Source organism: Aulonocara sp. 'chitande type north' Nkhata Bay, linkage group LG15 (genome assembly GCF_057382095.1).
Source record: "Aulonocara sp. 'chitande type north' Nkhata Bay isolate Kocher_YH1m ecotype deep benthic linkage group LG15, A_spYH_male_GT1.1, whole genome shotgun sequence".
In the NCBI taxonomy this organism is placed as follows: domain Eukaryota; kingdom Metazoa; phylum Chordata; class Actinopteri; order Cichliformes; family Cichlidae; genus Aulonocara; species Aulonocara sp. 'chitande type north' Nkhata Bay.
The window spans coordinates 18090604-18102648 of record NC_141358.1 but is presented as its reverse complement, the minus strand read 5'-3'; the positions used below and the strand labels follow the sequence as shown (position 1 = coordinate 18102648).

Below are 12045 nucleotides of genomic sequence, written 5' to 3'. Positions count from 1 at the left end.
ACCATGCTGGTAGACTTCCCCAGTTAGCCAGCAGGGATGTACATCTGACAATTCTGTCGAGAGTATGTGACGAAATCATGTCTATGTGGAGTAAGACGCTAATTTACTTGAAATTTATCACCCCATGGTTTAATGGTGTTGGGAAGAAAATGGGTTCCATAGTGTAGCCGTTTTTATATATTTGCCTAACAAGAAATTTTGATTTTGGTCAGCGTCACTTGTTTTAAACTTCCGACGATAAAGTATGATCACAGCAAGACTGTAAGATGGATGATTATCTAACAGGGTTATGGAGAGTGCAGCCCATCCCAGCTGTCACAGAGGGAGAGGAGGGGTACACCAAACCTATCGCAGAAACCATTCACACTCTTACATCCACAGGAACACAATGCTAAGCACTGAAGCATTACGCCACCCCAGTTACTCCAAAAAATATAAAAGCAGACTTTTTGTTAATTATCTGGTTTAGTTCAACTTTGACCTGTGAGGTAGTTTGTTGTAGTCTGTCCACCGGAGCCGTTGATCAATTTCTTATAAGTAAAACACAAACTCAGAATAAGAGTAGACAGGGAAGTGGAATAGGTTAGAGCAGGTTTTATTCAGTTTCTACATATTGCTTCATTTCTAGGTTGTTTTACTGAGCGGCTCAAAGCAATCCTGAACTTCCCAGCTTTGGTCGACGATTTTAATTAAAGCCAATAAATCGCTTTCATCAACTCTATACAGGAAGTATCTGAGCTCTGCAAAAGTAATGATCAAGCCATTAAAGTTACTTCAGTGCTCCAGTTTTCTTCAAATCTTTGCAACCATTCAAAACTTTGTTTTTCCATTAAAGATTGTACCATCTTTTTAATCACGTGTGACTGCGGCTGAATGCAAAAAGAATACATTTCAAATTCCACAAAAATAAAACTGCACAAAAAAACGTCGCCTAGTGCCCCCCCCCCCATGTTGCCTGTAATACAAGTGCGTTTGTTGGAAGTACTATACACATGAGCGGAGCTGTTATCTACTAAATATCTTCTCTTACAGCAGGACTAATGTAACAATATAAACCTCTGAGGTTAAACTGCGTCGTTTGCAAAGGCAGGACTTGAAGAGGAACATTGGGTTAGCGTCAGGGTTTCAGGTGTGTTTTGATGAATCCAGAACATTCTGTGGTCAGAAGACGATGCAGGTTCAGGAGTAAATCCAGCTTATTTGACGACACTGTGGAAGAAGAAACAACAGAGATGGAGATCAGAATCTATCACTGATCTGTGAACTGTTATCCACAGGCTGTTAACTGTCACGGAGGGCATTAAATCAATGTCACAACAAGTCAAAGTAGCAGTGCTGGGTTAGGAAAAAGGAAATGAATAAAATCAATCTTTTTGAATCCTAGTCCTCTTCCTAACATTTTTAAATAATCCTTTAATTGATGATTTTCAGCCTGCTGCAGTCCTCTCTGACACTCACACACTGGTTTCCTTGTAGCGATCCAGAGCTTCCTGAGCTACCACCTCAGAGAACTTGGGGTCGTTCCAGGGGATTTCGCTCGGCACGGTGAAGTTCATGGATGGTGAGTCGAAGAGCTTCACGCTCACTTTGGTTTCTCCAGGCTCCTCCTCCCCATCAACCTTCTTCTCGGAGTCCTTGCACATCACCTGTAGCATAAGGAGGTGGGGGTTTTAGCTTTTCAGGGGGTTTCTGTAAGTTGCAGCTGAAACAAATGATTAAAATGACTGATGATAAAGAGAAAAATCGTTTCTGGATCTTTCAGAAGTTGGATAATTTTGCAGGATTTGGTGTTTTTCTTTGTCTTGTAATAGCTGTGGGCAGATACCGGTACTTAGACACCTAACACAAGTTTTTCAGGTGATAAAAATAGAAGTGTTGAAAAGCATAACGATATCTAGATAACAAATTACAACCATAATATTGCATATTTTAAATTAAGGTCAAATGAAGCAACAGTGCTTACCGCCTGAACACTGAAGATGCTGTCGCTGGTGTTGTTCGCGAGAGAAGACACCCAGCCAAACTGACGGTTGAACAAATCCAAGATGGAGGAGGTGTTGAGCATCTGCTCTTCGAACCTCTTCAGGAGGGAGTTGTACTGCTGGGTGAAACGCTCGGCCAAGGCCAGAGCCTCCTCCAGCTCCTCCTTCAGGGGGCCCTCCAGAGGTTTCTTCCCAGAGCAGTCTGTGAGGGAAAAACATCATCGTGGAGCTTGAGTAAAGTTGGAAAATCACTTAACTGCTACATCAGGCTTAAATGAATTAGATAAATGCTGACCCCACCCCCTCTTTTTTAAAAAAAAAATTCAACCACTAATGCGGTCTCCTAGTTTGGCACATCTGTTTCTACCTACTACTTTCCAAAAAGTCCTTTAAAAGTAAAGTAAACAATGAAATAAAATACTACTCTGTGCTTGCTGTAATTGAGGAAGAAAGGCAAACTTATCCTCACAAGTACTACACACAAGATGGGGAGTGAGTCATCTCTAAGGCATTAACTCCAAAGCGTTGTCACACATACATGTTTCAATTTCAGAATAGTCTGCAGTTATGCTATAGGCAAGCAGACCCGCTGATATTTAGCAGCTGTGACTATTATATATATGCAAGACTGCACATAATGTGTAGGTATGAATGCACTTGCATGTGCATATGGGCCAGTGGTAGGTCACTGGTAAGTTGGATGAATATTGCTATCATTTATTAGACAGGAAAGAGGGGTAGTTTATGTCTTCCTGCTTCTTTTTGAGCATAAATTTGAGTTACTTATATTCAGACAATAATGCATCGGATTTTTTTTTTTTTTTTTTTTTTTTGCTGAATGCCCATATATTCTTTATTCTTTTAAATGTTTGAAATACATGTAGCTAATTTTGTCCAAACAATTGAGCTACATGACGTTTCTTACCCTCACTTTTGCAACAGTTACTACCATATTTCAACATAAGGCAAAAAGTTCAACCTGCTGGTTGTGGTAAAACTCCTTAACAGGTCACGGTTATTCATCCTCTGCGATCCTACATCTGTACATTCAAGTTTTGTTGGTCTCAATCTCAGATACGCCACATAGACAAACACCTAAAGGAGCTGCTTGGTCATGGAAATTCATGCTACGAAGCTCCGGGTGCACAGTTTATGTGCTGATATTGATGCCAGAGGAGGATTGGAGCTCTGCCTTATTTGCCTCAGCAATTAGCGACCCTGTTCTATAACTTTGTGGCTGAGTTGCTTTGGTTCCTAAACTCTTCCACTTTCCCCCCAGATTTCCCATGATCAACTGTAGGTGGTAATAATGCAAAGTCATTTCCCGAACTGATTTGTTGCAGTAGTGGCATCCAATAATAGCACCACACTCCATTGAATGAGGTCTTTAGAATGAGCCGTTCATTCACAGACTGCATGACTAACTGTTTTACTTTATACAATGTAGCAATGGGACTGAAAAACACCTGAATTACAAGAATAAGAGACACTGCAGACCGTTACTTCTGTCCAGACCGGAGTATTTTAGTTAGGACAACCGTACATAGAGCCTTGATATTATGCCACTGATTTAAAAATGAAAAACAGGGAAACAAAGAGTTCCAGCTGCTTTTCATTGTTTAAAATTGAAACTATAATTTATAGCTAGTTCAAATCAACTAGCTGATGGATCCCTCTGAGCGCAAAAACAAAACAAAGCTCTTTGTATTTTCCAAGAGTCTATAAATAGATGCTTTTGTGTCAGAGCCCAGTTCTGTCCTGCCGTTTAATGGAAGAGTAACAATAGCATCATCGACACAAAGGAAGAGATCACATGATTAAATTACACTCTCTATAAATATTAATTGTGCTGCTCTAATCAAGACATCCCTGGATCATTATTCAGGTCTCAGAACCTGGCTTCCTGCCAGTCGAATTTGGATGAAAGGCAGTTTGAAGAGGCCCTCATAGCTGTTAAATGGCTTCTTATATAATTTTTTTTAAATAATGAAGGATGATATTTTAATTTATTTTGGTAATATTTCCCATATGCTCCATCTTAACTATTTTTACTCCTGTATCCATGTTAACAGGGGGAATAAAAGGTTTTAGTCAATGAACGAGACACCATCTTACCAATGTGCTGGATTTCTTTGCACTTCTGACACTCGTCGCGGAACTTGAAGCAGCCGGCTGAGTTGCGACGGATCTCTCTGCAGGTCATCCTGCCGTTACCGTAAGGTTTGGTGATGATCACGTCCTCATTTACGTTACCATCTGTGTGAATGACACAAACGCGCGTTATGAACGTTTCATGTGAAAATAAAACCCAACAGTGATGTGCCTCTGCACACGAATTAAATTTTTCTTGTCTGAACGTCACTATTGGTCATGTGACTCCACAGAAACCAGAGGAGATTTGCTTTTTATTTAAGTTAAACCAATTATTACCTAGTAAGTTATTTATCAGCCAATGCAGCAATGCCGTTTACAGCTGCACAGGTATATATTACATCTAAGTTATAGCCACAAAACCTTAATTATGCATTTTCAATTATATCATCATTTTGACAAAAAACGCCTAACAACATGCTAAAATCACAGACCAAACGGTACTCTAATGTCATTAATACAATTTTATGTTTATGGTCTCAAGCTATTACTTGAGACTATAGTCTGATCACGAACCTGTTCACTGAGATCAAAGATCAAGTAAATGGTGGATATATAGTCACTAAAGGCTTCTATATACCCTGACTACCTTTTGCAACCAGATGAGTTGAACCCCCCCTGCTGGTCATTACAAAGAATGCAACTTAAGGGTCCACAAGCGACGTCCACATTTTATAGACAGTCTGTAGTTAGACTTAAAAGCTCTCAGCACACATTACTTTCATTAAAACGAGGGGTTTTTGAGTTTACAGCATGTGTGATTCTGCAGCCGATAGCTCTCTAGATAGTTTCTGAATAAAAACATTGAACCTGACAGAAAAACCGACCCTCATTGGGAACAGTGTCACTGTCCATGTCCATCATGGAGCCCATGGAACTGAAGAAGTTCCGGCTCATTCCCATCATAGGGGAGAACAAGTTCTGGAAGCCGTGGAAAGGATCGTGGAACAGAGAGCGGATGCTTCTGCCGTGGCGAGCGTACGGCGACAGGAAGTTAGGCAAATAGATCACAGGAGGGCTGTAGTGCACATAATCGGCCACCTGAAAACAACAAATACAGAGACCGAGCTGATGCTGGTACTGATGTAGTGAGTGAGTGTGTTTGCTGTATACTTGTTCAAAGAGGAAGTGGTGCTTAAAGATTTATTCTGCACATAAACAAGCAAAGGTAAACTGTACCTTCATGCTATCTGTGAATATGTTGTCCACGCCGTCGGCCATCTCTGTGTATTTTTCCTCCAGGTTCTTGAACTCTCTGTTCTGCCGTTGTCCTTCTTGCTCCAGGATGTCGATCTTCTCTCCATTGATCCAGATGGAGAAAGGAGATGTTCTATTCAGAACCTCCTCCAGCTGCAGACCGAAGGAGCAGGTATCATTTTGAATCAAACTTAAAATGTCTTTCATGGCTTAATATTTCAGGGGAGAGAAGAAGAATGATGAAGGCGAAAGGATGAAATATGCATAGTGTTGTATCTCCTTTAGTGTCTGACCTGACGTCCCACCAGTCCAGATCCGCTGCTGCAGGTTCGGGAGTAGTATTTCACACAGGTGTTCTTCAGACAAGGCTTGCACTCCTCCCACAGAGCCTTCATGGTCTCGTTACAAACCTCCTCCTCCTTCTCCAGCTTGGCCTCCATCTCCTGAGCTGTACGCATCGCTTCCTATACATTAAAACATCCAACTTTATTCTGGCCCCATCTTTGGTAATAATTATCTCGTCCTTTTGTGTTAAATGTGAGAATCGTCAGTTTAGAGTAAATTCTCTCAGGAAATATGTTCTTATCTGCAGCACGGACAGATTTAAGTGAAAAAAAGAGAACACTTTCTCGCTGTTAAACATTTAAAAACAAAGTCTAAACCTCTGGAACATTAAAAAATTACTTTTCTGTGTGTTGTGGCCCAAAAAACCCAAATCACTAGACATCTTTACTTCACTTATTCCCCTAGAGCATCGCCAACAAAGATACTGTTAAAACATATAGTGCTTAATATTAGTGCTACCTCTTTCTTCTGCTCGGTTTTCTCCAGATCATCCAAAAACCTCTTGTGCTCCTCTGAAGATTTCTGCATCACACTCTTCATTTCCTTCACTCCATTGATGGCATTTTCAATTTGTCTGTCCAGATACTTTTCTCCCTGAATGGAAATCTCTGTAAACCACAAACAACACGCAGAAAATGTTAACTTCCATAAAATGGCCTTGAATGTTACTGATATTACATGACGTCTGTTCTGTTTGTTCTGCTCACTGTCAACTTCTGCTCAGGCGATTATTTTATTCTACATATCCTAAGCGGTCCGGTATGTAGAATCACAGCACAAATGTAACACAGACCTGGACATTTATGCATTATCTTTTAATAATGAATTTAGAATTTAGTCATTAAATTAACCTCAGCACCCTGTCTGTCATCCACAGACTCCAGAGTCTGTAGAGTCCCAGCTGCAGAGTATTTTATCACCCTGGAGGAACCAAAAGACATTTGAAGGGCAGACTAACAGACCACAAATGTGCTCATGCAGATAGAATATCAACTACCCTGTGTCTAGACACAACACGGACCTCCATAACAGTAATGCATGCATATTACAAGCTCTTGGCATTGCACAAATCACAGAAATTTGACAGACAAGGAGATCTGCATGAATACTAAATATCCAGGCCTAATTGAGGGGCCTTTTATTGGTTATTGTTAACACCTTTTTTGTTTATATATTTCCTTTAACTATTTTTTTAATCTTTTATGCTGCTCTTTGACTCAACTTTAACAAATATGCTTGAAAAAAATGACATCATCTTCAATACCTTTAGTTTTATAGCACTAATGGAAGATTCCTATTAGTGGAATACCATGAAAAGAAATCTGTTGCCCTATTAAAAGCTATTTATCTAGATAACCCTAACATTACTTCCGTAACTACCAAGTTGTTAACGTCATCAGATCAATCCTTTTGTGTGAACTGGCCCTTTAAACCCTTTTTTCCACACCCTGCAAACTTACGGTTAAGATCTTCTTTTGTCGGAGGAAGGATACAGCTGGCTGAGGCCACCAGAAGAGCCACCAAGGTCAAAGACTCTTTCGAGCCTTTCCTCTTCATCATCATCATCATCATTAGCATCCTCTCTGACTCTTGCAGGGCCAGCAGGTAATGATGTGAATATGATGCCAAAGACCTGGAATGTAAATCAAACACACTTTCAGTCCAAACTGACTCTGGACTGTGAAAAATGTCATTGCACAGACTCCTTATCTCCACCAGAGGGCGATGGAAGCTGGAGAAAAAGCAGGTGGGGAGCTACGCAGTAAAAAATCATCACGTTTGCTCAGCGGTTTTGTGCCCTTACATGGCAACAGCTAAAAATAACCAATCAATAACACTAAATAATTCAAACTGATGAACATCTTATTCGTCCCCAGTTTCAATCATTAAAGGATGTTTTGAGTTCAGATCAGCGTTCTCCTGCGGCAATGACCAAAGTGCCTTTCAGAGGCATTATATAATAGAACAGCAGGCTCTTTCTCTATTTACCCATTTCTTCTCTGACGTGTGCTTGGTCAGCTGCCCGTTCACCCAACAATGACATATTCAGCAGAGGATGTCTGTGGTGTATGACCCCCCACTCACGCTGACATGAGACGGACAAAGACAGAGAAGTTCACCAGTCAGTTGGACCAGGCTTCTCTCCTCTCTGTGCAGCTTTTCCCCAAGCAGCATAAATAATCTCTCCCATGTGGGAGTCTAATCTCTGCTGATTATTTCTGCAGTCAGCAATAATCCTTATTTTCTCTAAAAACACATGGCCACATGCAGCAGTCTAGCTGAACTTTGCTGATTCATTTTGCTGTTTTTCTGGAGCCTTCTGGAGATTAGTCTTTATCAGGATTAGCTCAGTGTTTAACCATCCATAATAACCAAAATTACACACTTACACAATTACACACCATTAGATAATGCGCATGCTTACTTGACACAAAACATAACAGAAAGGAAAAAATCTACTTAGAAGACTTTTTTTTAAAGGCTATTTTTGTTTTGTTTGCAGAACTTGGCGCACACAGTGGAAAGGCTGCCCATTTCTATGGTGATTAAACCGGACGTAGCTTTTGCTGTGGATCAGATTTGGCAGAATTACGACTAAGAATTTTTCAAGACTCTTATGAAGCTCTTCACCCTGATTTAGAGTTTTGATTGAGCAAAAGGGTAGCTACACAGATGCTTTCAGGCTTAAAGAGCTAACTGATCACATAAAAAGCAGACATTGTTTAATAGGAAAGTATAGTGAAAACATTTAAAGAGGGATTCGTTGGTTTCCAAAAATCAAGAAAATCACTGATGTAGAGGATTGCCAATGTCTTCCACAAGATTTGTGAATGGGCAAATCTGTCATGTTGAGACAAGATGAACATCTTTTTCTTTCTTCTAAACTGCTGGAATTAAGATTCAGCCAACGACGCATTTACCCCTCTAGTTCTGTTCTTAATGAGTGTGTCTTCATGCAGACACACTGCAAGCACCAGGTACTTCAGGTGAAGCAAAGCGTTTGCACACCCAGTATAAAAGCACAGGTCTTAGGAGCGTCTTGCTCATCTTCTACAGTGTGTTTTTGTTTGCAGTCGCTCGCCCACAATCTCCTCCTGTTTCTATGGAAACAAGCAGAGTACAGTATGCATACAAATCTGCTGCAACATCCCAAAAACCGTCAAGAACTTTTTCATTGTTTGGTAGTTGATGTTTATATTTCCTGTTCCCTTTATTTATTCAACCCTCTCCTACTGAATGTATTCAATCATCCCACTGAAAGAGGGCCATTCATACCCCTGACTCTGCATGGGTTCAGTCAAATAAGAATATTTAAGATGACCTGCAGATCAGCTTACACACTCTTCCCCAGAATCAGTATGAAAGCTCTCTATCTTTGGAAACTTTTTGGGTCTGCTTGCACTATATGATTAAATGCCCACAGCGAATTAATAATTACTAATCAGAAAAGGTTTATGCCATCTTAAAAGAGTTTCAATTTAGATTTTTTGTGTCCATTGTCTGTGTTCTTGTTACAGTACACAGTATAGTCTTAAATCAGCACTGATGTAACCTTCCTGGATATTTTTTTCAGTCCTTCAAAAACTGCAAAATGTCATCAGATGTTCTAAATCCAGCAGGGCTGGACTGGACGTCCACCTGGGAGCAGATAAAATGTCCCACTTTCTGCTGCTTATATGAACTTTCTGCGTTTTTAAACATACAGCAAACACAGTGAGGTCATCATCCACATAATACTAAACGTCTTGCTTAATTAGAGCATGCCCGGAATTAGAAGGTTTGTAAACACTATTTCCAATCCAGCCTTTTGTAATGAGAGAAAAAACTAATGAGTAAGGCCAGACATTCAGTGAGGGGAAAGAATGAGCAATGCTGACATGAAAAGCACAGAAAAAACAGTGTGAGAGAGAGATGGAGAGAAAGTTAGGCAAATGAAAAGTATTAACAATGCACGGGCCCAGTTGTGTTATTTGCTGAACAACAGCTGCAAGTATCCTGGTTACACAACTGAAATACCAACACTCCTCCTCTCCAGATGTTCCTCTAGAAAGTTCAGCATTACCAGTATGACATCAACATCTGCTCAGTCTCCCACATGTCACCTTTATTTTCTGGAAGTATTTATTTACCATTGTAAATATTTTATTTGACACTTAGATTACTATTAAAAGACATTTAGTACTGAGAAATGAGATCTTGGCTGCTGAAGAGTAATTTTGTTCATTTTTAAAGCAAACCTCGGCCACTTTAAGCATCGGGAACACAACAAATGTGTTTGTCTGATGTTGTAGTTTATGTTTATAAAATCAGAAAAATACAAAATGTCTTGCTAATTTTGTTTTTTGCATTTTGTTATTGTAACATTTATCTCATACAAATTACACTTTATACTCTAAAATAGCTTACACTACCATACCTTTGTATTTATGACGTTGTTGCCCTACAGTATACTGCTGCACAACTATTCGCACATTTCACTTATAATGTTTAATATTGTGCAATGATTTAATTAAATTTCTTTCATTTTATTCTACTATTTCTTTATTAAACTAGTGTTACAGTGACAGTGAAATTACCCAGGTATTTCTAAAATATCTTGCCTGATGGATTTGCTCCTTTTGCTTCTGTCCCCCCATTAATGACTTTCCCGGTGCTTAAATAAGAAGAAAAAAATGGACTAATCTGTCAAAAATGGGACACTGGCCTCATTATTTAAAGTGTTTGGGGACTTCTTCACCCATAGGACTTAACTGTCCTATAGGCATGAAGGAGTCAGGGCTATTTCTATTTATAAACCAGAAAATGTAACAATAATGATAAAGATCCAGCAATGCTTTAATAGTTTAACATTTTAAAACCTGCAAACATGCATGTGATTACAGATTTATAATTTAGTTTCACGTTTTTATTATTATTTACGCACCAAGCACTGCGTAAAATGCTGAAGCGTGTTATTGAAGTAAACCACAGCGGGACGTCATACCCCCTAATCCAGTTGTTTTGATCCAGAGATGGAGGTCACACCCATGAGTAAGCAATTTAAACAGCAATCACCTTCAGTCAGCACGACCGCATGAAAGGGTATAACACGACATGGTTTTAATTAATAAGTTAGAAGTGATTTTTACAGTCTGACGTTTTATCTGCAAAACCTGCAAAAATGCAAACGAGGTCTGTTCTGTTTTGTTTAAATATGTTATAGCTTATATAAAAATGTAACCACCACAGTCTGCACACAAAAACACCGACCTGCAAAAAGCAAAGCTCCTCTGACTCACCTCTGTTTGTTTCCTGAGACTCCAGCTCGTCCGAAGCTGCCCCAGGCTCGCTGCTGCTCTTATTTATACCAGCGGATAACGGGGACGGTGCAGACATGTGATTCACTGACCGAGCATCCTGCTGCCGCCGCATCCAGCTCTCAAAAGTACCGCAATGTGAACACCAACTTCCTGTAATACGCTTCAAAATAAACCTTTAGAAAACAAAACGAAAATATTTTCATGCAAATTGCTCAGTTCCAGTTTAGGAATTGCAGTTCAGTAATTCTACTTACCTCTTGTAAACCTTTAACAACAAATATGGATAGACTTGCCAAACGTGTTTCCTTCTTTTAAAAACTGAATCATCTGAATAAGTCTGAACAGTGCCTGTTAGAAACCTCCAAAACTAGAAGATTAAGATCATGTAACAACACTACAAAATATAAAAGCACAACATTTCAATAGTTGGCACTGACATCTGCTCTGCTGATTAGAAAAAAAGGCAAAAAAGAACAAAATAATAAATAAATTATTGAACAGCAACAATAACAAAAAAGAACAATTAAAACAAACTGATATTTTTAAAATGACGCATTTAGTAAGAAGATAATATTTTTGGGCTGTAACATAAAATTAATAACAAAAACTTTTCACACACACATATATATAGACCTTCATATAATATGTATTTGTATTAAAACTAATACAACAGTAATAACAATATGAGACTCCTACACCTTTAACGTGGTACATCCCAGAATGAACGAGGGCCCTAAAATAAAATAAAAATCAGGCCAATTAATTATGTTGAGTTTTTTTTGTGTAGAATACCTTTTTTGTAAGATGTAACACACATGCTCAAGATAGTCTTCAATTAATATTTTATAACTGATTATATGTTATTGTGTTCACTAACGCGCTATTTAAATTAAATTCAGATTCATTCATAAATTTGATGTACTTTTCCCCCCACATGCTTCTTCCACAAATTACGGAAAGCAGACTTTTATTTTGACATAAAAAAAATGTTTCCTGTCATGGTTGCGTTCAATTGCTTCTGACTTGACATCAGTGAGAAGACTTTTCCAGAAGTTTTTTGTCATTTATTG

At 39.0% G+C, this 12045-nt stretch overlaps 1 protein-coding gene across 2 annotated transcripts; it reads right to left on the bottom strand.

Annotated features, from left to right (window-relative positions):
- Positions 1–574: 574 nt before the first annotated feature.
- clu (clusterin) lies at positions 575–11103 on the bottom strand. 2 transcript variants are annotated; one of them, XM_086264763.1, is made up of 10 exons: positions 10955–11102; positions 7136–7308; positions 6135–6283; positions 5624–5794; positions 5313–5483; positions 4961–5174; positions 4098–4238; positions 1964–2184; positions 1459–1646; positions 575–1209 (listed from the first exon to the last, which is right to left on the bottom strand). In XM_086264763.1, exons 2-10 carry the CDS (start codon positions 7251–7253, stop codon positions 1197–1199), a joined length of 1386 nt encoding a protein of 461 aa, XP_086120889.1. In that variant the 5' UTR covers positions 7254–7308; positions 10955–11102; the 3' UTR covers positions 575–1196. The 2 variants fall into 2 exon arrangements, with proteins under 2 accessions (XP_086120889.1, XP_086120890.1); XM_086264764.1 differs by lacking the exon at positions 575–1209 and having other exon boundaries at positions 1455–1646; positions 10955–11103.
- Positions 11104–12045: the final 942 nt, after the last annotated feature.